General features: G+C 39.0%; 1 protein-coding gene across 1 annotated transcript; it reads right to left on the minus strand.

Annotated features, from left to right (window-relative positions):
- Nucleotides 1–2,678: 2,678 nt before the first annotated feature.
- On the minus strand, nucleotides 2,679–18,469 carry SPACA1 (sperm acrosome associated 1; the record flags this gene model as incomplete). Its single annotated transcript, XM_080938555.1, has 7 exons — nucleotides 2,679–2,835; nucleotides 3,332–3,452; nucleotides 7,522–7,654; nucleotides 9,434–9,540; nucleotides 10,497–10,598; nucleotides 12,786–12,842; nucleotides 18,262–18,469. The coding sequence occupies 7 exons, from the start codon at nucleotides 18,467–18,469 to the stop codon at nucleotides 2,679–2,681; spliced, it is 885 nt and encodes a 294-aa protein (XP_080794681.1).
- Nucleotides 18,470–26,050: the final 7,581 nt, after the last annotated feature.

Genomic DNA, 26,050 nt, shown 5'->3' on the forward strand with positions numbered 1-26,050 from the left:
CTCTGAAAATGAGACTGGTGGTTCCTTAGAAAATTGGACTACCAGAAGACCCAGCTACTTCACTCCTGGGCATATACCCAATAGATGCTTCAACATATAACAAGTACACGTGCTCCACCATGTTCATAGCAGCCTTATTTATAATATCGAGAAGCTGGAAAGAACCCAGATGTCCTTCAACAGAGGAATGGATACAGAAAATATGGTACATTTACACAATGGAGTACTACTCTGCTACTAGAAACAATGACTTCATGAAATTCCTAGGCAAATAGATGGAAATAGAAACTATCACCCTGAGAGTGGTAACCCAGTCACACACACACACACACACACACACACACACACACACACACACACACACACAAACCAAAAACCAAAAACAAACAAACAAACAAAAAACGCAGAATTTGCACTCACTGGTAAGCAGATACTAGCCTCCCAATGTTCTGAATACCGAAGAAACAACTGAAAGATCTTATGATGCTCAAAAAGAAGGAAGGCCAGAATGAGGATGTCTTAGTCCTTATTAGAAGGGAGAACAAAACACTTATGGGAGGAAATAATGGGACAAATAGAGAGAGGAGCAGGGATTGAAGAAAAAAAAAATCAGTCAGAGACTGCCTCACCTGGGGATCCACCTCATATGCAGCCACCAAACCCAAGCACTATTGCTGATGCCAAGTAGTGCTTACTGGCAAAAATCTGATATGATGCCTTCTCAGAGGATTTACCAGAGCCATACAGATACAGTTGAGGATGCTTGCAACTAACCATCGGCCTGAACACAAGGACCCCAATGAAGGAGCTAGAAAAATGACTGAAGGAGCTGAAAGGGTCTACAACACCACGGGAAGAACAAAATTATCAACTAACCAAATCCACCACAGCTCCCAGGGACTAAAACAGCAACCAATAAGTTCACATAGAGAGACCCATGGCTCCAGGTACATATGCTGAAGAGGATAGCATTCTCTGGCATCAATGGAATGAGAGAGGCCTTTGGTGCAGTGAAAGTTCATTTTCCCAGTGTAGGGGAATGCCAAGGCAATGAGGGGGGAGACGGTCATTGGGAGAGGGAGCTCCTTCATCGAAGCAATGGGAAAGGCAGGGGCGGTAGAATTGGGGGAAGGGCATAACATCTGAAACGTAAAGACAGAGAATATTCAAGAAAAAACAAGAAGATATATGTCAATTAGAATAGTTTTAGTATTAACTACTGTATCAAATAACTTGTAAAGCCCATTGACTTAGAATAGTGAGGTATAATGTATGGTATTTACTTTTGGCTAAGGATCATTTATCACATAGTCATCATCTCACTGAAACCCATGTCAACAGAGTTCTGAATGTTTTTCCAGATCAGAGTTCTAGTCTCAGGATGACCCAGAAGTTTGGAATTTGGGCTGATGACTTACTGGACATAACTAGTAAAGGGTGCATGAGACCTACTGCCATTCTGCCTTTAAAAACAAGACTGACATAATTACTACTCAAGAGTAGTAGTTCTTAGACTCTTTACTAAAGGTGTATGATCATATAAATTAGAAACAACTGGAGGACTGAGTGTTTAACATTTGTCTGAGGCAGGTGTTATAAAATTTTCTTTTAAAAGATTATCTGCAAACAATGTCTTTTCACGTGATGTCTCCAATGGAATTCCCAAAAGAAAATAAAATTATTTTCTAACCAGTTGATCGTTACTCCTTTCAGATAAACCTGCTGTGTAATAGAAACAAAATAAGTTAACTTTATATTTGTTCTGTTTGTTAGAGCAAGGCATACCATATATACTTACTTGTAATGTCTTCTGCCCACTGTATATCATAAATCCTAAAATAACAGCAATGAACTTGCCTCAGAATCCATCTAACAAAATAAACTATTCTTGAAAATGGTGTTAGAAAAGCCTACTGAGTATAATTCTTAACGTATTCCCATCCTGTTTGCTGGCTGAACTGTGTTGCAGAGAGGTTTAACACAAAATGATGGTGTTCTATCGTCACCTGCAGCCTTCTAAGCACAAGGTACTTGTTGGTGGTCACTTCAGAGTCCCTACCTCACAGTTTTGTGAGAAGTACAGGTTACCACACTCATGCCCTTCTTCAGCTACCTACAAGCGCTTGTCTAGTTCTTTGCCTGTATTTCTTTTACACGAATACAATCCAGTTATCTAATGTACGTAATCTGCTTTGAGCAGAGCTTGGCGCGCAGTCACCAATTATTATTGTCACCACTCCTTTCACAAGTGATGTTTTATATGTTCCATGCCCTGCAGATTATAAAGTATGATTATCTTACTGGTTCAACCTAGTTCTTTCTCCCTAGCGGGAGAAAGCTTACTATCTAAGGCAGCTTCCATGTATTTTTCTTACTTAGGACAGAAAAGGTAAGTGACCTAGCAAGTAACTAAAGACATCAAAAGTTACTTGTATATACATTTATATATGTGTTCTTAAGACATTATCCGAAACAGCATATCCCAAGGATGAGTGAACAGGGAATGTGACAGTTGTACCACAGAGGTGGACTGAACAGCAGGGTCTCCACACTGCATTATCATCACTGAGGTAGATTTAATCCAAGATCATTGAAAAATGTCAGTATATGTTTTATTTCCATAGCAATGAATCTGATACACTCTAACGGTCTCTGGTTTCTCACACGTAAGCCATACATCATTCATTCCACTCACTTAAAGCATCATCTTCATGTACAGGTATATCTGCTGGGGTCTGGTCCAGAGACGTGGAATCTTTGTACCTCATAGAGCTTATCTCCGACTGTAACTCAGTTGTTGAGCATTTTGTCCCCCAGAAGGATTTCACCGCCGCCCTGGGTGGAGTAAAAACATAGGAACACAGAAACAATAAAGCAAAACTAAACTAAATGAACTTTGTGTTTGTATTTCCATCCTATGGAAGTGCCTTTTACTAAAAGTTTAACCCCATTTGGAATATTCCAGTCACACCATCGCTGAAGAACCCTCAGATTTGTCAAGTGTAATACACATATAGTCAGGGTTTGTTTTTAAGGGAATTGAGAGGTTACAATAACCAAGTTTTAAGACAGTGAGAACTACAGTTAAACAGCAAAAGTATTCACTTTTTTTTAACAGCTGCCTTTTGAAATTATAAAATGCTTGTGTGGAAGCTTTCCCGTGCCTGGGAAGAAATCATGTTATCTTTTAAAGCATGCACATACAGGCTGGGGTAGCCTGAAAGGAGAGCATCAGGACACAACGGTCTGAGCTTCACCGCAAATGTGTGGGGCTTGAGGAAGATGCCAATCAAAGGTGACAGATCCCAGCACATCCCAGCCATCCACATACCAGTTTATGATGATGAAAATCAACACGAAGATCACAAATATGCAGATGATGACTCCTATCGTCAGCACGAAAACTAAGACGGCATCAGTGTCCGGTCTGCTTAATCTTCTCATCTGCAATTCTACAAGAAAAGGAATATCCAGTGCCGGGTGCCAACAGAGACAGTGGGAATAGTGTCTACACGGGCCAGTCCTGTAATCTGTGGATATATTCTCTTTCTGAGATAAACAAGAGGAATTGCTGGCAATAGGGTTGTATACTTAGTTTCCTAACAAACTGGGAGCGGCCTTTCTCAAAATGACTATCCCAGCTATATTTCTTGGATGTCTTTGAATTTCAGCCTGCCTATTCATTTATCAAGAGACTCGTTTTGGTAAGGTGACGTTTTTAATTTTGATTTAGTCTGATTTATTCAATGTTACTTTTTATGGTGATTGCTGTGAGTCATGTCTAAGAAACCTAAGAAGCCTGTTACTAAACCATGCAGACTTTCTCCCATTTCTTTCTTAAAACTTCACAGATGTAAATTCCATGCCTAGGATTCTGATTGGCCCCTGGATTGTTAACTATAAGCTTGGGGTTGACAACCATTGTTCTCACACACACTCATAGTCAGACATTCTCTTTCTGCAAGAACGACTGCTGAGGCAGAGCCAGTTTGCTGATGTGTGCCAGCATCACTACCCGTGTCAGGAATACTGTTTGTCAAAGTGGTAGCTTCCCGTTTTCTAAAACACACAAAAATAATCCATACAGAAAAGGGCCATGTGACTAAATGCGGTGTTATACAGTAAGTCAACCAGAGACCAGATGGGTCTAATTATTTGTATAAACTATGATTTGACTTTTTACCATTTTAATTTTGCTACATACTACTCTGTGAGAAGTGATCTCCTGCGTGGTTATCTCCTGGCTTGTTCCTATCCTCTTAATGCTGTGGGTTATGACCTGTTTTTGTCATTCATCATATATTATAAATGCAATTCAGTGGTATTCCCTTAAAAGGTGCTCTTATATTTGTATTCCAATATTGTCAGATTGCAAAAAATTAATAATTTCAGATTTGTAGAAGTGGGAGGTTTTTAAAACAGAGTCAATGTCTAGGAGTACTTTCTGAAGGAAAATGCAGAATTCATTAGATTTCATTCTTCTAGCGCCCAACACTAGCCAAGAGAGGACGGAGTGTAAGGAATGGAGATTTTCACTCCGCAAGAGTAGTCATCCTGTAAGGACCACACGGACCACCTGTGTATCTAATTTCCTCAAGAAAGCTGAATTTCCTCTTCAATTTTTCTAATAAAATTTTAATGCAATTAAAATTAATGAAAAATGAGTTGAATTTCAATGCTTAATGTTTTAAATAAACACAGCTTATCACTACCAAAACAAAAACAGCACAAATTTGTTTCATATTTCGGGTAATATAAACGATTTAAAAATGTATTATGGGACCCAGTGAGTCTGGGTGCTACCTTCTCAGCTTTTGGTAGCCCATCTTGGATTTGCTTTCATGTGCCTGTTTCCTCCCCTCTTCCTTCTCTACTGTTTCCTCCCTTCCCTTAAGACTCGCTCTCTTTCTTCTTGCCTTTCTACCCCCTCTTTCCAAAGTTCTCTTTATTAGGACAGCAGTCACAATCCCATCTTTACTGACCTCTTTGTATATTTAGCACTGAGAAGTCAGGAGATCTACATATCTTTGGGGCACAACTGAAATCACCAAACAATGCCTAATTATGGAAGACAATAATTGTGAGTGAAAATATGATAGAGAAAAAAGAATGAAACAAATGGGAAAGGAAAATTTTCTCCTCTTCCTCTCTCCCCCTTCTATGTCCCTCTGTGACTCTCTGTCTATCTCTGTCTCTCTATGTCTGTCTCTGAGACAGGGTTTCTCTATGTTGTCCTGACTGTCATGGAACTTACTATAACAACAAAGGTGGCCTCCAACTCACAGAGATCTGCTCGCCTCTGCTCTCAGTGTTGGGGTTAATGGCATACACCACTACTTTTGGCAGATTTTTTCATTAACTACATATATCCTAAAGCTATTACATATTTGATTCATTCCAATACTGTAGAGTGTTAGTTATTTATAACAAAAGTTATTTATTTGATGTAAACACAAACAACATGTCTGGGGCCTGGGTATGCCGATTGTCATAGTTACTGAAATATGTTGACATTTTGTTGTTTAAGTGTGCCTGGACCAAATGCAGAGGTACTTCACCTTCTCTTGGGATGCTCCAAGAGAAAAAAATGTCAACACTGTCTCAATAAAGAGCAAGAATTTAGAGTCTGTGCTCTCTTAGCTTACATACCAGCAGATAACGTTCCTAATTCTGAAAACTACTAAAACGTTCTTATTAGCGGCCAGGCAGTGAGGACCAACTCCACAGATGGCACAGACACCAACAGCATCATAAGCTATGGCAGGGTGAGAACGTTTATAAAGTTTGCTGGCCCTCCGGGTCTTCTGCCTTCTTGTTTTCCTTAGTAGATACTTGCTACTGAGCTACTTACATTATCTTATTGATGATGTCTCAACACAATTGTTGTTATCTTTTACCACAAAAAATGCCTTCAAGTTGCAAACTAAAGCATGTCAAGAAAGTTTAACGAGTAAACATTTATTTTTAAATCTCTCTAGAACCCTTTGTAGCTTACTTTGATTTCAATAATGGGCACTGCATGGCATGTTCTCCAGAATGCAAGAAACCCTTTTTAGACCTGGAAATAGCTTCAGGAAATGCAGATTCCCTTAAAGTTACCTGCCACTTCTAGAAGATTTATATTAAAGACATTTCTCTGGAAATAAGAGTTTCAGAGTATTTAATGAAATAATGACTAATTTGGAACTCATTCACTACATCTGAAATCAACTAAAAGCCAAGCAGATAAACACACTAGTGAGAGCATTTTGATTGGATCACTTGAAATGGAAAGACTCCTCCTAAACCTGGACCACACCTTCTGGTGCCAGGCCACAGACAAAGAAGAAGGATGCTTTGATCTGCATGTTCTCCCTCTTGCTGGTATTAGAACCTATGTCTTCAAGACTCCAATTTAGTTGAACAATCAGCCCAGGAATCCAGACTCATGGACCTAACTAATAGACTCTTGGCTTTCACAGGGAGACTGCCATTGTTGGGCTCTCTGAACCACAGTCTGAAAACCACTCTGATAAATTCCCTTATTACCTATGCTATCACGTCTGTTCTTCTAGAGAAGCCTAACACAAATGAGTTCTCAAAGGAACCTGTGACCAGATATTCATACCAACAAAGAGAACAACCTTAAAGATGGTTGAGAGAAACTAAATCAAAGGACATAGAAGATGCCATAGGTTAAACTGAATGAAAACAGACATATTTTACATTTCACAGAAAAAAGTTATTTCTAATACACAAATCATGTTCAAAGCTAGATAAAGAACTCTAACACTGAATTATCAAAAACATAATTTAAAGCCTGCCGTAATGACATATCACGCCTTTAACACCAGCACTAAGGAAGCAGAGGCAGAAGATAAATTCAAGGCCAGCCTTGTCTAGTGAGTTCCATTATAGCCAGGGCTACCTAGGAGATAGAGATAGAGAAACCCTATCTCAACACACACACACACACACACACACACACACACACACACACACACACACATTTTCAAATGGATAACTCTAAAAAGTAAATGCTCTGATTTTTTAAGTCTTAATTATATATTTTTTGTAATTATGCAAAACAATCCATTTGTCTATCTTCATTTTCATAGTGGAAATAAAGCACCAATTATTTTAAGTTGAAGGTCTAGGCTTTATTTTTTAATGGTGTACTCTTTGTTTAAAGATTCATTTGTTGATGTATATGAGTGCTTTGTTTGCATATATGTCAGTACACCAGAAGAGAGCATCACATCCCATTAAAGACTGTTGTAAGTTTCCATACCAGTACAGAAAATTGTACTCAAGATCTATGGAAGAACTGCCCTTGGTTGATCCATCTCTAGCACCAGGACTCGGTTTTAAAGGAACAGCTTCTTGTAATTCACATGCTAGATCTACACTGATCTAATGAATCAGAAGCTCTAGGGTGGTCCTGGAAGAGATCTGTGTTTTAAAAATTCCATCAGGTAGTTTTGATGTACCAGAAAGTAAATTTGGGGATAGGAAAGGAAAACACTACTGGATACTTGCCACTTGTTGTATAGACTGTGAACTTAACAGATGCCACCATTTCATTATTATCCAAGGTGTCACACTCGAAAGCCATAGGATGAAGTTCTCTTGGTACTTCCAGGATTGCTGAATCATTTATAAGTATAACAGGTTGCTATTAAGGAAAAAGGTATGAACAGTCTTGACTGGGTCCACTTCAATGCCAACAGAGACAGAGAAAGGCAAGCAGGACTTGCTAGCTCATCAGCAAACATAGTCTGCCAATAAAAGGAAACATTCCTCTAACAAGGAGAGTTGCTCATGCTCTTATCCTAGTTGTTAACTATTTGTACAGATATGATTTAGAGTCAGATTCTCTTCAAATCCTGATCCTGTTGACTATGGACAGTACTTTCTGTGCTAGCTGGGGTTTGTCAGCCCAGTTAGGGTCATGAGGCAGGTGGGAACCTCCACTGAGCCTCTATCTACCTGGCCTGCTGGCACGTCTGTAGGGACCTTTTCTTTTTTTTTTTTTTTTTTTCTTTTTTTTTTTGGGGTTCCTACAACTCTAACTCATCTGCTTTTATTAAAGAGTTCCAACACATTACCAAATCTTACAGTTTGACGTTCCATGATATACATATGACCCTTACTAATAATTTACTTCCTGAGGAATGCCAGTGAGTTTGGGAGCAGGCAAAATTGCATGCAGATGATATCCATCAAACAGGTGGAATATTCCCAATTAGATCTGAGGCAGTACCTTATCAAGATCCCCAATGGTATTATAATTCCACGGGTGGTATTTCTTTTTTTTTTAAACGACTTTATTTTACAAAACAAAGATAAATGTACAGATTTTAAACATTTTTGCTTAAAATTATACATTTTTGTCAGTACTGTTTTTTCAGACATTGAAATAATTTTTACATAAAACCATGTGAATATATTTTTTTAGTCAGAACTTGATTTTTTTCAAGGGCTTGACAGTATGCATTGAAAACCTACTAGTTGCAATAAGCGTAAAGTACATGCAAAACAAAATGCAACATGGAAATAGTCAAAGTCTTCTTGTTTTGTAAATATATGTATATTTTTTTGTTTCCTTTATTTCTTGGACTTCACACAGTCTGTGAGTTGTTTCTGGGGGAGTGCAAGCCTCTGGGGTTAGCATCCCACTATCAGTGACTGCATATTATGTCTGTTCTTTTGTGACTGGGTTATCTCACTCAGGATGATAGCCTGCCTACCTGCCAGGCAGAACGGCGGCTCATAGAGGCTGAGCAACTGGTGAGAGGGACCTTTTCTTGATTAATGATTGATGGGAGATGGTCCAGAGCAATGTGGGTGGCATCGCTCTGGGCAGGTGCTCTTGGAATGTAAAAGAAAGCGGGATGAACAAGTCCTGGAGAGAAAGGATTTATGGTCCGGCTTCCGGATCCTGCAGGGACTTCCCTCAATGATGAACTTTTACTTGGAACTTAAAGCTGTAGTAAACTATTTCCTCCCGAAGTTGGTTTTGGCCAGTGTATTATTACAGCAACAGAAAAGCAAACTAAGACAATTTCTACACCACAATTACTACCTGTGAAACAACACAATTTTTAAGTCTATAGAGTTGTTATATGTCCTTTAAGTGAGCTCTAACACTCAGTGTAGCACTTAAAGCAGCTTTAATTAATATTATCTATCATTTATCATGCCACACTTATGTAACTGAGTAAGAGTCTTGATTCCAAAACAGAATATATCATAAAATGTGTGATTTTAAGTTATGACTACAGATGAGCCTAATACGTACGTACTTTTAGCCTGACAAAAAGTTAAATTACAATGACATATTAAGTTGTATGATTTTTAACTTCAGTTTTCAAATTGCTTTCTTAAAACATCGTAACTGGGTATCAAATGTTATCAGCCACTAAAAAGACAAGATTACACAGAGTCTACTTACTTGATCTGGCTTTAGAAGCTTCCATATATATTTGAAACGATTTTCGGGAGCTATATGGACACATGATAATCTAACACTTTCAAGATTTTCAGAAATTGGTTTACCCCCTGAAAAAGAAGAAAAAATAGATAATACCACTGGGCAAATAACTGCTTTGTCTGGGCATACTCTTTTTTTAATGAACAATTTTAATTATACCAGCAACCAAGGATCAGGAGATATAACACTATCAAGACGCTGAGCATACTATAACCCCCCCCCCATGTGTGTGTACACATGAGAGACTGTCTCTGAAAATCCAACTTCCTAATTTCTCCAGTTGACTAAACAGATCGGAAGTTATGAAGGACTTTACTGATGATCCCTGAGAAAGTAACAAAAGTCCAGATTAGAATCAGGGTCTCCAATCCTATGTCCCTAAAGAAGCAAATAGTTTTATAGTAAGGAAAACTTTGCATTGTCCGAGAACCCTTTCTCATATGCTGTGCTGTTGAAAAAGCCACCCCCATATACAGACACCAGTTGGATGCTGAAGACACTGAATCTTGTAATTGGGAGTCTGATTATAGAGGCATCAGCAAAAGAAAGAGGAGAGCAGACAGCAAGGGCTCTTCATCTGATACAGGCAAACGTGGAAGAGGAAAAGGCACTGAACTTAATAACATGTTTGAACCTGGAGATGTGCCCATGGCTTCTAATTCAGGGTTATGGAACCTCATTAAACAAGCTGAAATGTCAGAAAAGCCTGATACAAACAGCTCCAAGTTCCAAGTTCAAGGTTTACCAATCTACAGATAAAATGTCATGGCCACAGCATCAAAAGTGTTCCACCTTAGGGCCGCTCAAGCGCAGACCCCAGACCCAGGGAAGCAGCAGCCTACAGGCCGCGGAGACTTAAATCCACAGCAGGCCTACGTAGAGCTCTGACTGTCTACATGGGGAATTGAATTTTTTATTATTTCTTTTTATCAGTTGATGTGTCTCCCTGTACTCAGTACTAGGTTGAGGTTAAAAGTATTTTCCCAGCACAAACCCTCCTTCAGCAAATATGGATTCAACTTACAGCCACAATCAACAGGTCCACGGCATTCTTCCACACGAACCACACACTTGGATTCACCTCCAGGACATCCATTGGTTAAAATTACTTCTCGGATACCAACACCTTTAGTTAAGGAAATGAACAGATGCTCAAATGAAAGTACCTGCAATGGGTCTTCCTTCCCATTCAGGTCTGGACGTTCTTTAGTTCACTGTGTTTTGCTTTGAGAATGTTCTCTTTAATCTTAAAGATTAAACCTCCAAGTTCAGGATGATAGCATACAGACATTTTGTAGACTTCCCTGTGCCACTGATTTCCTGAAACAGTTTTCCTCGAGAATGTTTCTTAAGAAGCATGGTTGCTATTCCCATCAGAAAAAAGATTCTATGCTCACATGCATAATACTGAAAATATTACAATACAGTTTAAAGAACCTCTTTAGTACAGCAGTTTTGGGGAATTTATAGTATGCTAATACTATCATGCATAATTCTCCACTGACTAAAATATAAATATTTTATATTCTTATCTTTGAAATCAAAACTTATTTATAAATATGTCTGTTTTAAATTGATAGCATTTCCCTTTCTAAGAGTACATAAAATATACTTCCAAAAGTCAAGAAAATCTCATTTGAAATCAAACATAGGATTACAGAAATTTATTTGATCATAGAACTTTTCAGAGTTGGGGTTGCAGCTTCTGGAAGGAATTTCAAAATCTTATTGTACAAAATACTGTTCTGAATGGTGGTATTGGCACAGCCTACAGATGGGGTAAACTGATAAGCACACCTCCATTTTCACCAACATTCTCTCTCCGAAACTGGCACAAACCGTAGTGAGAAATCAAAGGGTTCCTAGCTGACTAGAGTCAGTGGTTGCTAGTCCCATTCTGTACGGAACGACGTAATAGGCCGGGCAGTCCACCTTCATCTTCTGATCTGCTGGAGGCTCTCTGTAGCCCCTAACAAGGAGTTAATCGTAAGCTCACCCCACAGAAAGGAAAGGCAGGTGATGACAGGTGGCTTACAAACTTAGGAGTGCAGGCACACAAGTCATCTGGGGAGTCAGTATAACACCCTGTATTTCTAACAAGTTCCTTGGTGAGCTACCCCTTTGAGGGTTAAGGAAGTGGACCTCACAAGATCATGTGAAGGAAGGCTAAAAGATTACTGATATTGTAAAAATCACTCTGCTGTGGAAAATTCTCAAGCAGCAGAAACAACAAAAGGGGTGAATTACAACTGAGAACTTGGGCTGTTTTATAATAATTACTGCCATTTTGTCTGTCACTATAAAGTTACGACCAGAACCCTGTTTAAGCTGCATTAGGAAAAAAATGCCTGCCAGGAACAAGAAGGAGGGGTGTGTGGAGAGCTACTGTCTATTGGGAATAGGGGTAGCTTGCGGTACTAAAACGTTCTGCAAGTAACACTGATACAGCGAAGTTAAGGCCACTGAACTGTATGCCAGAAAGTGGTCAAACAGTGCATTTCAAGTTTGAGCATTGTTAGCATACACATTGAAAAACTGTCAACTCTGGTAATTCTTTTACCAAAAATTTCACCGGGAAAGAATTCTGATGTAGATGTGTGAAGACTAGAATCGCAGCACTGTTCTAAGCTAGATTCTACTTGGGAGACACACTCTGTTAACCACCTACTGTCTTCTCCTCGTGCCGATTCTTGGCAGTGGCTATAGAACCCAGAGGGCCCCCAACATTAGCACGAGCAGCTTCAGACTCTTAGACCCTTCCAGCCCTAGGCTGTTATCAACTGGGTCAGTCCAACCATCTGCTCTAACACCTCAGGGTAGCTGTGTAGAACCAGTGGTCTATATCGCACATGAGGCCTGGACCCCACTCCTAGATACGATCTTGTGTTTAAAGTTTCTATTTATGGAATGGACAGTTCCTTCACCATGACTCATCTCACAAAACTAACAACTCTTTCCTCCAGAATAAGATGTATAAGTTAGAGAAACAGAGCATTTGTAATAGTCTATTACAAATAAGCCCATTTCTTGGCAAGGTTGTCAAAATAGTGTGGGAATGCGTCTGTTAGATGCACTGAAGATCCCCCATCTTTGAACATCTGTGAAGTAGAATTTAATTTAGTGAGGATAGTTTCTATGCAAAAATTACCTCAGACCTAAAATGCACCCTTTTCAGTAACTACCTAGAGTTGTGTGTAAATTATAGTTACAGGCATATCCGGCAGTGAGAATGAGGGACAGAGTACAGGGATTACAAGTGACAGTCACCAATCTTGGAGTCAGTGCTATCATTTCTCTGGTATGTGCTACTTACCACACGTGACTGTGCACATGCCGAACTCCACTTCTTTGACTATTGTTCTGTTCTGAACTAAACATAAAGTTAAAAAACATTGTTTAATCACATGAAAGCTTTTATAAGTGACAAGCCTCTTACTTGTGAGGTAAAGGGTTGAAGTAATTGTCATATGGTCAACAGTTTGCTTGTTTTTAAATATTACATTAAAACCAGAAAAGCAAAGTTGCCCCTCACATAAATACAGATTATCACCACTCTAAATCAAAAGACTCCTAAACTTTTAAGAACATTATATTAGAAATAACTACATTTGGTTTTGAATCTTGTATTTTCTACACCAGCTAATATACAGTGAATTAAAATCCAATTGATAAAGTATAACAAAACATACACATTTCAGCTTGTTCTTTAGGAACATTAAAAATATTCGCTATTTTTTTAAAAAAAGAAAGTAATAAACTGTAATATAATACAATATGCATCTCCAAATAAGACTTCATACCAAGTATGAGTTAAAATTTATGAACTAATAAATTTCACTCATTTTGCAGGTTTGGATGACAAACTTCAATGTTTCCAACATTCCATCCCACAATGTTTTATTTAGTAAGGTAATCTGATTTTATATATATATATATCTATATATGTGTGTGTGTGTCTGTGTGTGTATATATCATATAATATATAGGGTACCTATATATATATATATATATATATATATATACATATATATATATATACATATATATAATTATTTGAATATATAACTATTGGAGAGTGTAGCTAGTTGTCTTGGTCTTAAATCACATCTTCTTTTTACTTCCTTTTGTGGTGTTTGGGGCAGAAGCTTGCTACCTAGCACAGACTGGCCTTGAACACAGTGGTCCTCTTGTCTCAGCTTCTCTACGATTACAGGTATGAGCTAACATGCTAGAACATTTCCTTTTTTCCTGACCACTATGAAGTTCACCATGAGTTCCTATAGTTCCAGATGCAACCAAGACTTCAAAAACACAAATTAAGACTCAAGGGAGAAGTTAGTAGCCAGCCAGAGGCTGCTAAGGGAGAAGTTAGTAGCCAGCCAGAGGCTGCTAAGGGAGAAGTTAGTAGCCAGCAGAGGCTGCTAAGGGAGAAGTTAGTAGCCAGCAGAGGCTGCTAAGGGAGAAGTTAGTAGCCAGCAGAGGCTGCTAAGGGAGAAGTTAGAGCACTGGATCTTCAGGCCACGAGCCAGCCACACAGAGAGCATACCCAGCTTAAAGTCCAAACCACAGCTTCTATCACTCATTAGCTGCTGGCCTTTGAGTGAAGCACTTTAAGTCTGTCAGACTCCGTTAACCCTTTGTAAAAACTGTGAAACCCATCTCACTTAATAGCTGACACTGAATGCACGTGAAAGCAGTCCGTAAATTGCTTAGGGCTATGTATTCATTGAAGACACAATAGTAATCCCTATTCAAACTCACTTTGTAGTTATTAATTTCAGATTCCTAATCTTTCTTATTTTCAATATTGTTAAACACCAATAGTACCACAGGCTTTTCACTTTGTTCTGTATTTGCCAGCATCAAATACAGTGCTGTGAATACAGAGCAGGCATTTGATACATATAATTAAATTAACTGACTTCACTAAAAGATTTGAACTATCACGATGATCAATTTGAATTGACATTTTAATACTTGGAATGCTTGAATAATTTCGGTTGGCATATTATGAGGCATAAGCTAAACCTTGGACCCTGGGCATAAAATCCTATCTAAAAGAATGACTTCTGGGCCAATAACAACAATCTGTCAATCAGCTCCATTATTCACTGCCTGTGTTACTCTGGGAAAACACAAAATTCCTTCTTACTCAAGTTTCTTCAGAGGGGAAAGGAAGAACAAGGAGATGGAACCAGACAATATCTAAAGATTTTTTCAACTTTCATATTTTTTGATGTTCTGAGTGTTCATTTATTCACCTTTCAAAATTGGAAACCCTAAAGTGGTGGTTCAAGAAAAAATGATATATATCTAGACTTCATGTGGCACTTGTCAAAGTTCCTATTATATAACAATGTAGCAAATGAAAAAAGTCTTATTATCAGTCCCTTAGTAAGAGCTACAATGTAGCAAGTGAAAAAATTCTTGTTATCAGTACTTCCCTAAGAGCCACACACGCTAGTTAATTGGTTGGTGTCAGTGTAAAAAATGATGTGTGGAAGGTCTGTGTCTTCCTCAACATTTTATTAATGACCTGTTAAAAAGAGCCTGGGTAAGATGCAGACTGAATCTGGGGTCCTGAAAATATATCTGATGATAAATTTGGATGTGAAAAGGTCAGGGTTGAAGAATGGCCAAATCTAACAAAATGAAACATCAGGTGCAAGTCCCAGAGGTTGACATCTCAATTGTGCAAAAAGACTGTGGGCAGGGTCATGAGAGAAGAAAAAGTAAAACCCCCCAATAATCTCAACAGTGATTTCAGAAGGAGGCAAGAATATAGCAAGCATCCCTAAAGCTTCCCAGAGCCTGGTTGGTACACAGCCTGCAGGTAATCATCCCACAACAATGTGACTGCTAGTACTGCTCAGGGTGAAACTGGAATCCTCAAACTGTTGCTTTGAGGAGAGGAGGTTTGTAAGGTTGTTGTCTCGGGGCCTTTATTCTTTCTTAGAATGAATAACCTATTTTTCACTCTTATTTATATTGCACTACTGGGTATTAACCTGGAGTCTCACACTAAGTCAGTGTTCTAACCTGAGGTGCATCTTTGCCCCTACTCCTCCTTTTGCTTTTAAGAAAGGTTTCATTGCATTATCCAGGCTAGCCTTGAATTCACTTTGCATGCCAAGTTGGCCTTCAATTTACAATTTTCTTGCCTCAACCTCTAAAGTAGCTGATATATAAACCTGTGCCACCGGGAGCAAACACAGCTGTATTTTTATCAAGTGAAACTCAGTTTATAATTTACTCTGTATGACTACCAGACCCTTTAATAAGCCTAAGAGCATACTGATACAGAATATTTATAAAGCCCATAAAGGAAAAGCTAAATTAATTGAATATATTCTGGTTCCTTTTATCTTGAAGTGTTTTTTCATCATTAGTCACCAGTGATTTTTTTTAACTACATTTAAAAACCTAAAATGATCAAATTGAAGACTGGAGTTGCCTAGAAAGATAATTAAAGCAAAGCTGAGAAGTCCAACATCTCTGCCCAACTCTCCAGCTTCTCTCTTCTTGCTGCCTGACTGTCTACCGGAAATGTGGGACAGTCTAGACATACCCTCCCTGTAGTCTGTTTCTGGTGAACCATCAGCAGAGTTCACCAGAAATCAACTGCGTTCAGGTGGGTTTTGTTGTTGTTCTGCACCTTTTGTTTTTGTTTGATCATGGCTACGGGGGCATACATAGGTAAAACATTTCACAATTAACAAATTGAATAATGGAGAGAGAGAGATAGCAGTATACATGTTAAAGGTGTAGTTAGTTATATAATCACAACCTCAGTGATAACATGGCATCTTGGCCTGGATTTTCTCTAAGAGGTAGACATGAAGTTTCTAAAGATGAAGAAGACATACTACATCTTCCAAGAGAAGGCTTTCTCCTGAAATATTCTGCTACAAAACTTGAACCCTCTTGTTTTTTTCTAAAAGCACAGGGACAGTACTACTTCCTTTTTCATGGTCCTACATCGAGTTAACTTGATAAGATTTCTAAGTGGATAAATCATGGTCTCTATGTGGAGACTCCTAATAGATAATGTCCACATGACTAAAACTCATCGACTAATCTTCCAATTGTTTACAAATCTAAAAATGAAAATGCTTTGCAATTATGCAGCAAAATGGCTTTCTCTCCAAAGAAAAGCATGCCTTTCATATTTTCCACTAAGTACTGTGTTCTGACAGTGGTGTAAAAAGAACCACAGAAATGATGAGCTAAACTCCGTTAGAGATGCTGGTATTGAATCTACATGATGGATACGGTCCAATTTCACGCTTAACAGTTGAAAATGTGGGTGCATTTGCTTGCCCCATTTTGAGTGTGTATAGCTTCAAAGGCAGGACATACAAAACTTAGGGAGATTAGAAGACTGGACTTTCTACAAAAGCTTCCCACCAAGGGTTCTTGCTACCCTTTATTTTTGCGAACAACTTGAAGCCAACTTAAAAGTGAAAAGGGAGAAAAAAAAGAACAAATGTAGACTAGCTGTCGAATGATGAGAGAATGCTTTTACAGGCGCAAATGTACCACAGATCTGCAGCCCCTACGTAGCGCATGCTTCCAGTTGTGAGCTCTGTTTCTCCAGCCTCAAGCACCCAGGCATGACATTGTATGTCTACACTTTCAGAGGACATGGGAAGTCTCAGAAGCCTACAGTGTAGAAAGTGAAGGACTGAAAGGATATGTGCATTGAACTTTTGAATTTGGATGCAAAGGATCGCACACCCATCCCTAGAGGATGGCCTTAGAGCTTTACAGCTGCGCCTTTCCTTTGTCGAATTTGATACTGAAACTGCTCATAGGGGTGGTGCTTAGAACAGTTCCTTCTGTAGACCTTTCTCACGTTTCCAAAGACCTCTGTAATGTTGCCAAGGCACGATCCCCAGTATCCTCAGCCCATTTCTTTCTCTCTCTGTGATCACTCACACTCTATGTACAGATTGAGAAGACACATGGAAACAAAAGACATCAAGGCAACGTCTGATGGGTCATTGGTGGGGGAAGGGAACCCTCCTCCTTTAAGAGTCTGCCAATGTGGCACTGACCTACCGCCATGAGATTACTCAGGAATATGGACGACTCTTGTACGGTTCTCTTGCTTAAGGATCCAGGAGTATAAGCCATGTTTATGGAACTACACACAAGCTTGTTTCACTCTCGCGTTAACGAATCATAATCTGACACTGTCTTTGCTTGTAGCAGTTTGTTTTCCTTTGAAGGATAAACACTACCCTGCCTGCTAACGGGGTGCTGAGGGCTTCACCAAGAAGCTCTGGGACATTTTGTCAGCTTAGTTAGCATATTGTTTAGGTGTGTCACATTAAAAAAAAAATTGACTTCCCTTGAGTTCCCATACCAAGAACAGGAAAGGTCAAGGGTGTCAACAATTTTGGAACTTGAAAGATAGAACCACTCCCACCTACATGGGAAGATGACTGCAGAACAGTAAAACAAACAAACACACACACACACACACACACACACACACACACAAAATGACCCATAAGTGGGTACTTTGTTTCTTAAGAATGGTATTTCCTTCTCCAAAGTAAGACTAAAATATTTCTGTAGCAGTTTCTAATTTGTGCTTATTTCCCCGGAGCCTTTGACCATAGCACCTTGTTTTTATAAGGCCTTAAGATGCACAAAGTGGGTGAACTCGAGGCTGATGTGAACGCCGACTCTACAGAAGATGGCCCAAGTAAATTCTTTTCTACAAAAGGATGGGCCTCTGGCCTCTTCGGGAGCCTCCTGTGTCCAAAGAGCCACTGCCTCACCCTCTTCCTCGGCCTCGGCCATGGTTTCGGTCTCAGCCACTTCGCCTTCGTTCTCAGCCTCCTCCTCGGGCTCGGGCTCGGGCTCGGGCACGCCGGTTTCCTGGACCGCAACGGTGGCATTTGATGCCTGCGAGGCCTGCAGGGCCACCAGGATCAGCCATCCGACGGCCAGCAGCCCAGCGGGGCAGCCTGCGCCCCAGGCGCGCATGCTTCTCGGCCTCACGGCCGCCCAACGCAGTCACAGCCCAGGCTCAGGAGGAGAGGCGCTTCGAACAGTGGCGAGAAGGCGCCGCGCCGCACAGCTCACGGTGTCTGGCAACTATTGAGGCGTCACCACACGTCACCCTGTTCGAAGCCCGGACTTCAGGAGCCAGGGCACTGGGGCGACAACAGGAACTCATGTGGGCGGGAGGGGGAGGGGAGAGGGAAAGGGCGGGGCTTCCGGCGCCCTTTCCGGGTCAGCCCTCACTTCCTGAACCAGCATGTTGGAAGGTCACCCCTGTCCTCTTTGCTGGAACCACGTGTACCTGATGTCAGCTGCTTGGGTTAACTGTTTTGTTAATACAGTGGCACGCCAGCGACCTAGGACATCTTGCTCCCTGTCTTCCAAGACATTACTTTTTGAGTTTTGTTTTGTTTTATTTATTTATTTTTATTTCCTAGGCATAGGTAATCAGAACTAGATTATGTGCACACTTCATCTGACTTGGTTTCAAGATTCCCTATCCTTAACACCTGACTTGGGCTGATTGCAGTCTTTTTAAGTGTGTTGCATTGGCCTGGACCTACAGCTGCACAGGAGAACAATCTGCACACAAAGCATGCAGGGAAGCTGTTGCTGAGAATTTTGTGAACGCTGCTCAATCGTCTGTTTACATTTTTATACCGCCCACTTTACCAGCTCCAGGGAAAGGACACAGGTTAAATTGTCAACATTTATGCTCTATTGTATTTTTAGACACCTAATGATATGTAAGGTTCAACTTTCAGGATTTTAAAATCCTATTGTCTTAAAAATATTAGATCTCCTCCAGGTTTGATTTGGAAAACTTGCCTTCAGATGGCTGCCCTTCAATGATCAGGAACACAGTAGGTTATTCTCAAAAATGTTCCACAGATCTCTATACTGATTTAAACTAAGAGTCTCTTCTGACAGGTATTTTTTTTTCTCTAAAGTTGAGTCAGACTAGGAGTCAAAACTAGTACCATACTATTTATACTTGAATCAGTAGACGTATTTTTGTTACAGGAATGAAGAGTGAGGTTCAAGTGCATTCCTTATGTTGTTTTCTCTAGTCTTTAATTCATTTTTCTTCTTGGGAATAGAATCAGGGATTTTTGAGTCATTAAAAAAAACCGTAAAATTCACCACATTCTGAGCCTTCTACTACATATTTGCTGGAGGTCTAGGACCTGCCATGTATACTTTTTGGTTGGTGGTTCAGTCTCTGACAGTTTAGCCATCGTCATTTGTTGAAAAGGCTGATTTTTTTTTAAATTGAGTGTTTTTAGCTCCTTTGTTGAAGATCAAGTGACAATAGGTTCATTACTGGGTCTTCAGTTCTGTTTTTTTGATCTCCCTGCATTTCTCTGTGCCAATACCATGTGGTTTTTATCACAATTGATCTGCAATTCAGCTTGAGGTTAAGGGTGGTGATTCCCCTGAAGCTGTTTTGATGTTGACAATACTTTTTACTGTCTAGTATCCAAATACTATTTGTTATTATTCCAAATGAATTTGCAAATTGCTCCTTCTAACTCTATGAAGAATTGAGTTGGAATTTTGATAAGGATTGCTTTGAATCTGTAGATTGCAAGCTCGGCAAGATGGCCATTATTACTACCATGTTGATCCTTCCAATCCTGGACATGGAAAATCTTTCAAACTTTGCAGATCTTCTTCAGTTTCATTCTTCAGATACTTGAAGTTCTTGACATACAGATCTTTCACTTGCTTGGTTAGGGTCACACCAAACTATGTCAATATGACTATTGTGAAGGGGGTTGATTTCCTAATTTCTTTCTCAGCCTGTTTTTCCTTTGAGTAGAGGAAAGCAACTGATTTGTTTGAGATAATTTTATATCCAGCCACTTTGCTGAAGTTGTTTATCAGGTTTAAGAGTTCTCTGATGGGATATTTGGGGTCACTTCAGTATACTATCATATCATCTGCAAATAGTGATATTTTGATTTTTTCCTTTTTGTTTTGTATCTCTCTGGCTTCCTTTTGCTGTCTAATTGCTCTTTACAGTACTATATTGTATAGGCAAAGAGGAAGGTAGCCTTGTCTAGTCCCTGATTTTAGTGGGATTGCTTCAAGTTTCTCACCATTTAGTTTGATGTTGACTACTGGTTTTCTGTATAATGCTTTTTACTATATTTAAGTATGTGCCTTGAATTCCTGAACATTCTAAAACTTTTAACATGAAGGGCTGTTGAATTTCGTCAATTGCTTTCTCATCATCTAATGAGATGATCATGTGGTTTCTTTCTTTGAGTTTGCATATATAGTGGATTATGTTGTTAGGTTTCCATATATTGAACCATCCCTGCATCCCTGAGATGAGGCCTACTTGGTCATGGTGAATAATTATTTTGATGTGTTCTTGGATTCAGTTTGCAAGAACTTTCTTGAGTTCCATCAATGTTCTTGATGGAAATTGGTCTGAAGTTTTCTTTCTTTGTAGGGTCTTCATGTGTTTTAGGTATGAGCATAATTTTGGCTTCAAGAAACGAGTTGAGTAGTGTTCCTTCTGTTTCTAATTTTGTGGGATAGTTTGGAGAGTATTGGTATTAGGTCTTCTATGAGAATCTGATAGAATTCTGCACAAAATTCATTTGGTCCTTTTTTTTTTTTTTTTTTTTTTTTTTTTGGGGTTGGGAGAAAATTGTCCATTTCCTCTAGATTTCCCAGTTTTGTTGAATGTACGTAGTAGGATCAGATGGTTTCTTGAATTTCCTCAGTTTCTGTTGTTATGTTTTGATTTTTATTCTTATATTGTTAATTTGTATACTCTCTATGTGCCCTTTAATTATTATGGCTAAGCATTTATCAATCTTGTTGATTTTCTCAAAGAACCAGCTCCTGGTTTTGTTCATTCTTTATATAATTCTTTTTGTTTCTATTTGGTTGATTTCATCTACTCCTCTTGGGTGTATTGGCTTCTTTTTGTTCTAGAGCTTTCAGGTGTGTTGTCAATCTGTTAGTGTATGCTCTCTCCAGTTTCTTTTTGGAGGGGGTCAGAGGTATGAGTTTTCCTCTTAGCACTGCTTTCATTGTGTACCATAAGTTTAGGTATGTTATACCTTCATTTTGGTTAAATTCTAAATAGCCTTTGATTTCTTTCTTTCTTTCTTTCCTTCTTTCTTTCTTTCTTTTTTTCTTTCTGTCTTTCTTTTTTTCTTCCTTGACCAAGTTTTCATTAAGTAGAACATTGTTTAGCTTCTATGTGTATATGGGATTTTGGTTGTTGTTGTTGTTTTTTTTTTTTTTTTTTTTTTTTTTTTTTTTTTTTTTTTTTTTTTGTTATTGAAGACCAGTTTTAGTCCGTGGTGATCTGATAGGATGCATGGGATTGTTTCAGTGTTCTTGTATGTACTGATACAAGCCTGCTTTGTGATTGACTATATGGTCAGTTTTGGAGAAGGTGCTGTGAGGTGCTGAGAAGAAAGTATAGTCATTGATTTAGGATGAAACATTCTATAGATGTCTGTTAAGTCCATTTAGTTCATAACCTCTGATAGCTTGGCTGTCTCTGTTTAGTTTCTGCATCCATGATCTCTTCCATTGATGAGAGTGGGGTGTTGAAGTCTCCCACTATTATTGTGTGTGGTGCAATATATGCTTTAAGCTTTAGTAGAATTTCTTTTATGAATGTGGGTGCCCTTGTGTTTGGAGCATAGATGTTCAGGATTGAGCATTCGTCTTGGTAGATTTTTCCTTTGGTGGGTAAAAGTGCCCTTCTTTATTCTTTTCAGTAACTTTTGGTTGAACATCTATTTTATTCAATATTAGAATGGCTACTCCAGCTTGTTTCTTTGGACCATTTGCTTAGAAAGTTTTTTCCTGTCTTTTACTCTGAGATAGTGTCTGTCTTTGTTGCTGAGATGAGGAGCGACCACCCTGGAGGCAGGAGGAGCTGTGTTTCCTGAGTTACAGCAGGCCTTCTGGGATTCAGACAGTGCTGCTGTGTGTCTGACTAGCATTGTCATCCTGGGAGACAGCCAGGACTGTGGGGTTGTGGTGAAGTCATACTGATCTGCTGCGGGGTCCAGATGGAGGTACAGAGTGAAAGATTGATAGGGCTCCAACTACCATAGTGTTTTAAGATTGGTTGCAATTTTGATTTCTATCTAGTAAATGCCATGTTAGAACTTGTTGTTGTTACTAGGCTTTCAAAAAGTTACAGAGACAGTAAAGCTTTGATCTTAACTGTTTAAATTTCTGTATAATAGGATGAAAAGTCAGTCACATGCTACAAGGTGCTTGTACAACAAGTATGAACTGGATATTGGAAAACTTTTAGTTTCAGTCTAGGCAGTCTAATAGCAAGGCAGTAGCAATAGATTCTTTCAGGACCACATGTTTGTAACAAAAGTACAAATTTTTATTTGATTTTTATCCTAATGAAGGTTTGAAAACCCAAAGAGCTTTTAAAATGGCCAGTATTAAAGTTAACCATTGGTATGGCATCTCTGGGATATTTTTATATAAAGTAAAGTATTATAAAGTTTTATGGCACTTGAGAAATTTGTGCAGGATGTCACACTGAGAAATTTAAAATGCTCTTGAAAGATAAAGTTTCTTCTTTCATGGCTAAATAAAATAATCAGCTTTTTCTCTTTTACTGGTGTTGAGAAGAAAAATTTTTAAATTGTGGCTTCAAATATAACTTTAAAAAACCCTATTGTACTACGACAGACAAATTGTTGAGTGTTTCACATTCAATTTTAGTAACTCTTTTCCTTGAGATACTAATCTTTTGAAGCAGAGGTCCCATATGACCCAATTTCAAGGAAATGTTAATAACCTCATAAATAACCAACTACATAGGAAACCCAAACAGACCCAAAAATGACTGAACAATATTAAAGTTACACCCACAATAGCAACTACACTGTGTTACTTATAAAACAAATGCCACACTTGTAGAATAGAAGGCATAACTTTTGTCAACAGTAGTGAACTTATATACTCTCACACAAGAAGCTTTCTGTCTTGTTTGTTTTCTTATAACAATGAGAATTGAACCAGTACCAGGAATGGTACCTATAGCCTTAGGATTGCTAGGCAAGACCTCTAGCCCATGTTAGGTACCCAGCCTTGAAAGGTATACACTACCTAAGTGGAGCCACCAATACATAAAGGGTGGGTTTTATCCCAAGATCCTGGAAGCGTTGACTCTGCTCTGACTGTGGGTACCAGATAGCTGTCCTTCTGATGCCACTCCGAGATTATGGCTCTGGCTTGACTACTCAATTCTCTCCTCTCACCTTGCCTTCCCAAACACAGTTCTATCATGTCAGGCCCCAGTCTGCTCTATCTGTTTCACCCCATCCATTCCATCTGTTATAGTTTATTTTATTTGTCACTTTGACACAGCCTAGAGTTATTTGGGATGAAGAACTTGAAGGAAAAATTATCAAAATCAGATTAGTCTATGGAAATATCTGTTGGGGATTGCCTTTTCCTTTTTAAACAAAATGATAGCTTTATTTTTTATTTAATATATCTTGATTATAATTTCCCCACACTGTATTCCTCTCTGTTCCTCCCCACTTTCCTTCCCATGTGAATTTATTTCCTTTCTATCAGAAAACAAGCAGGCTTCTAAAGAAGAATAATAAAATATAGTAAGTATGGTGATATGACTAAGAGAGACCCTCATAGGTGTAAATATTCGAATGCTTAGTCAGCAGGGAGTGGTACTATTTGAAAGGATTAGAAGGATTTGGTTGTGTAGCCTTATTGGAAGAAGTGTTGTCACTGAGGGTAGACTGAGGTTTGTCCCAAATTAAATGTTTTCTCTCATGAGAGTTGCCTTGGTCATGATGTCTCTTTACAGTAATAGAGCAATGAATAAGACAATACAACAAAACAAACAAGTAGAAGAAATAGTAGCCAAGAAAAGGTACAAGAAATGGATACAGACAAGACCCATTCTCCTGCATGGTCAGGAAACATAAAATTGGAAGCTGTTATATATGTAAGAAAAAATGACTTTAAAAGTAAAAACATTAAGTTAACAATACAGAGAAAAAGAAAACTCTCTACCATAATATGGGACAAGAAGCCTTCTTCCAAAGAAGCCACTGAGTTACTTTTCTGTTGGACATCTATTGCTAGGCATGGGACCTACCCTTAAGAGTAGTTGTTTTCCTAGTCAGACTCCCTTGAGCAAAACTAAATTTTCATTTGAAAATGGATACAAATTGGAATAGTTTCTTTGTTAGAGATGGGAAGTGTATCCAGTTTTCCTTTCAGCTCTTGGACTCCATCAAGCACAAACCCAGGCAGGCTATGCAAATGCTGCCTCAGCCTGTGAGCTCTCCCGTGTTTTGGTCTTGTGTTTAGAAGACCATGTTTCCATGGTGTCCTCCATCTCCTCAAGCACTTACATTCTTTATACCATCTCTTCCACAGGTTCTCTGAGCCCTGGGTGGAGGGACTTGACATAGACATCCTGTTTAGGGCTGAGTGTTTTAAGGGCTCACCTTCTAAGCATTGTTTGGCTATGGGTCTCTGTATTTGTTCACATCTACTGTAAGAGGACATTTCTCTGATAGTGGCTGAACAAGGCTCTAGTCTATGAGTATAGAAGAAAATCACGAGGAGTCATTGCTATGTTCATTTAGTAGAGCAGTAGTGTTTGGTTTTATCTTAGGCCTCACCATTGCACTAGTGTATCTTGTGGGCAGGACACCATTGTAGGTTGAAGGCTTTGTAAGTAGTTTGGTGTTTATGGTTCTCCTTTGCTAATTTGAAGAGTACCTTCTAGCACCAAAAACAATATCCAGTAGGGGTGAGGCTCTAAGTAGACACATGTTTGGCTTCTCCATGTTCATGAATTATGTAGGCATTGTCTGCAGGAATGGAGCCTTGCCATAAGTTTGTGGAGAATAACCTATATATAGCTCTGGCAATATTTTGCGTGGTTTAAAGATTTTCATGGGACTCCTTTATCTAACAACAAAATTACATGTAACAAAATTCTAGTACAAGAAGCTTCATTTACTGACAAAAGATGTACAGTCAGGGTTCTTTTTTTCCTCATTATTTGGCAATTTCATTTAGATCTTCTTTTATTCTCATGAAAAGAAAATTTTAAAATGTATTCTTCTCTAATATATTATATCCCAATTATAATTTCTCCTCCCTCTTCTTTTCTCAGTCTCTCCTTTTCTAGTGATAACTCTTTCTTAATCCCCTTTAGAAAAAACAGGCTTTCCAGGGACATCAACCAAACATAGCGTAACAAATCACAATAAGACCAGGCATATATTTTTACATCAAGGCTGGACAAGGCAACCTAGTAGGAGGAAAAGTGTCTGTTCCAAAGACAAGCAAAAAGTTAGAGATAGCCCATGCTCCTATTGTTAGGAACCTCACATGAACAATGTGTGCAGAAGAATTAAGTCAGACCCAGTCAGTCTCCCTGATTTCTTGCAGCCCAATCAGTTGACTCTGTGGGCCATGTCTTTGGTGCCCTTAACCCCTTGGACTCCTCCAATCCTTCCAACCTTGCACCCCTTCTTCCACAGCATTCCCTGAGCTCTGTCTAATATTTGG

Source organism: Micromys minutus (genome assembly GCF_963924665.1).
Source record: "Micromys minutus genome assembly, chromosome: 26".
Classification (NCBI taxonomy): Eukaryota; Metazoa; Chordata; class Mammalia; order Rodentia; family Muridae; genus Micromys; species Micromys minutus.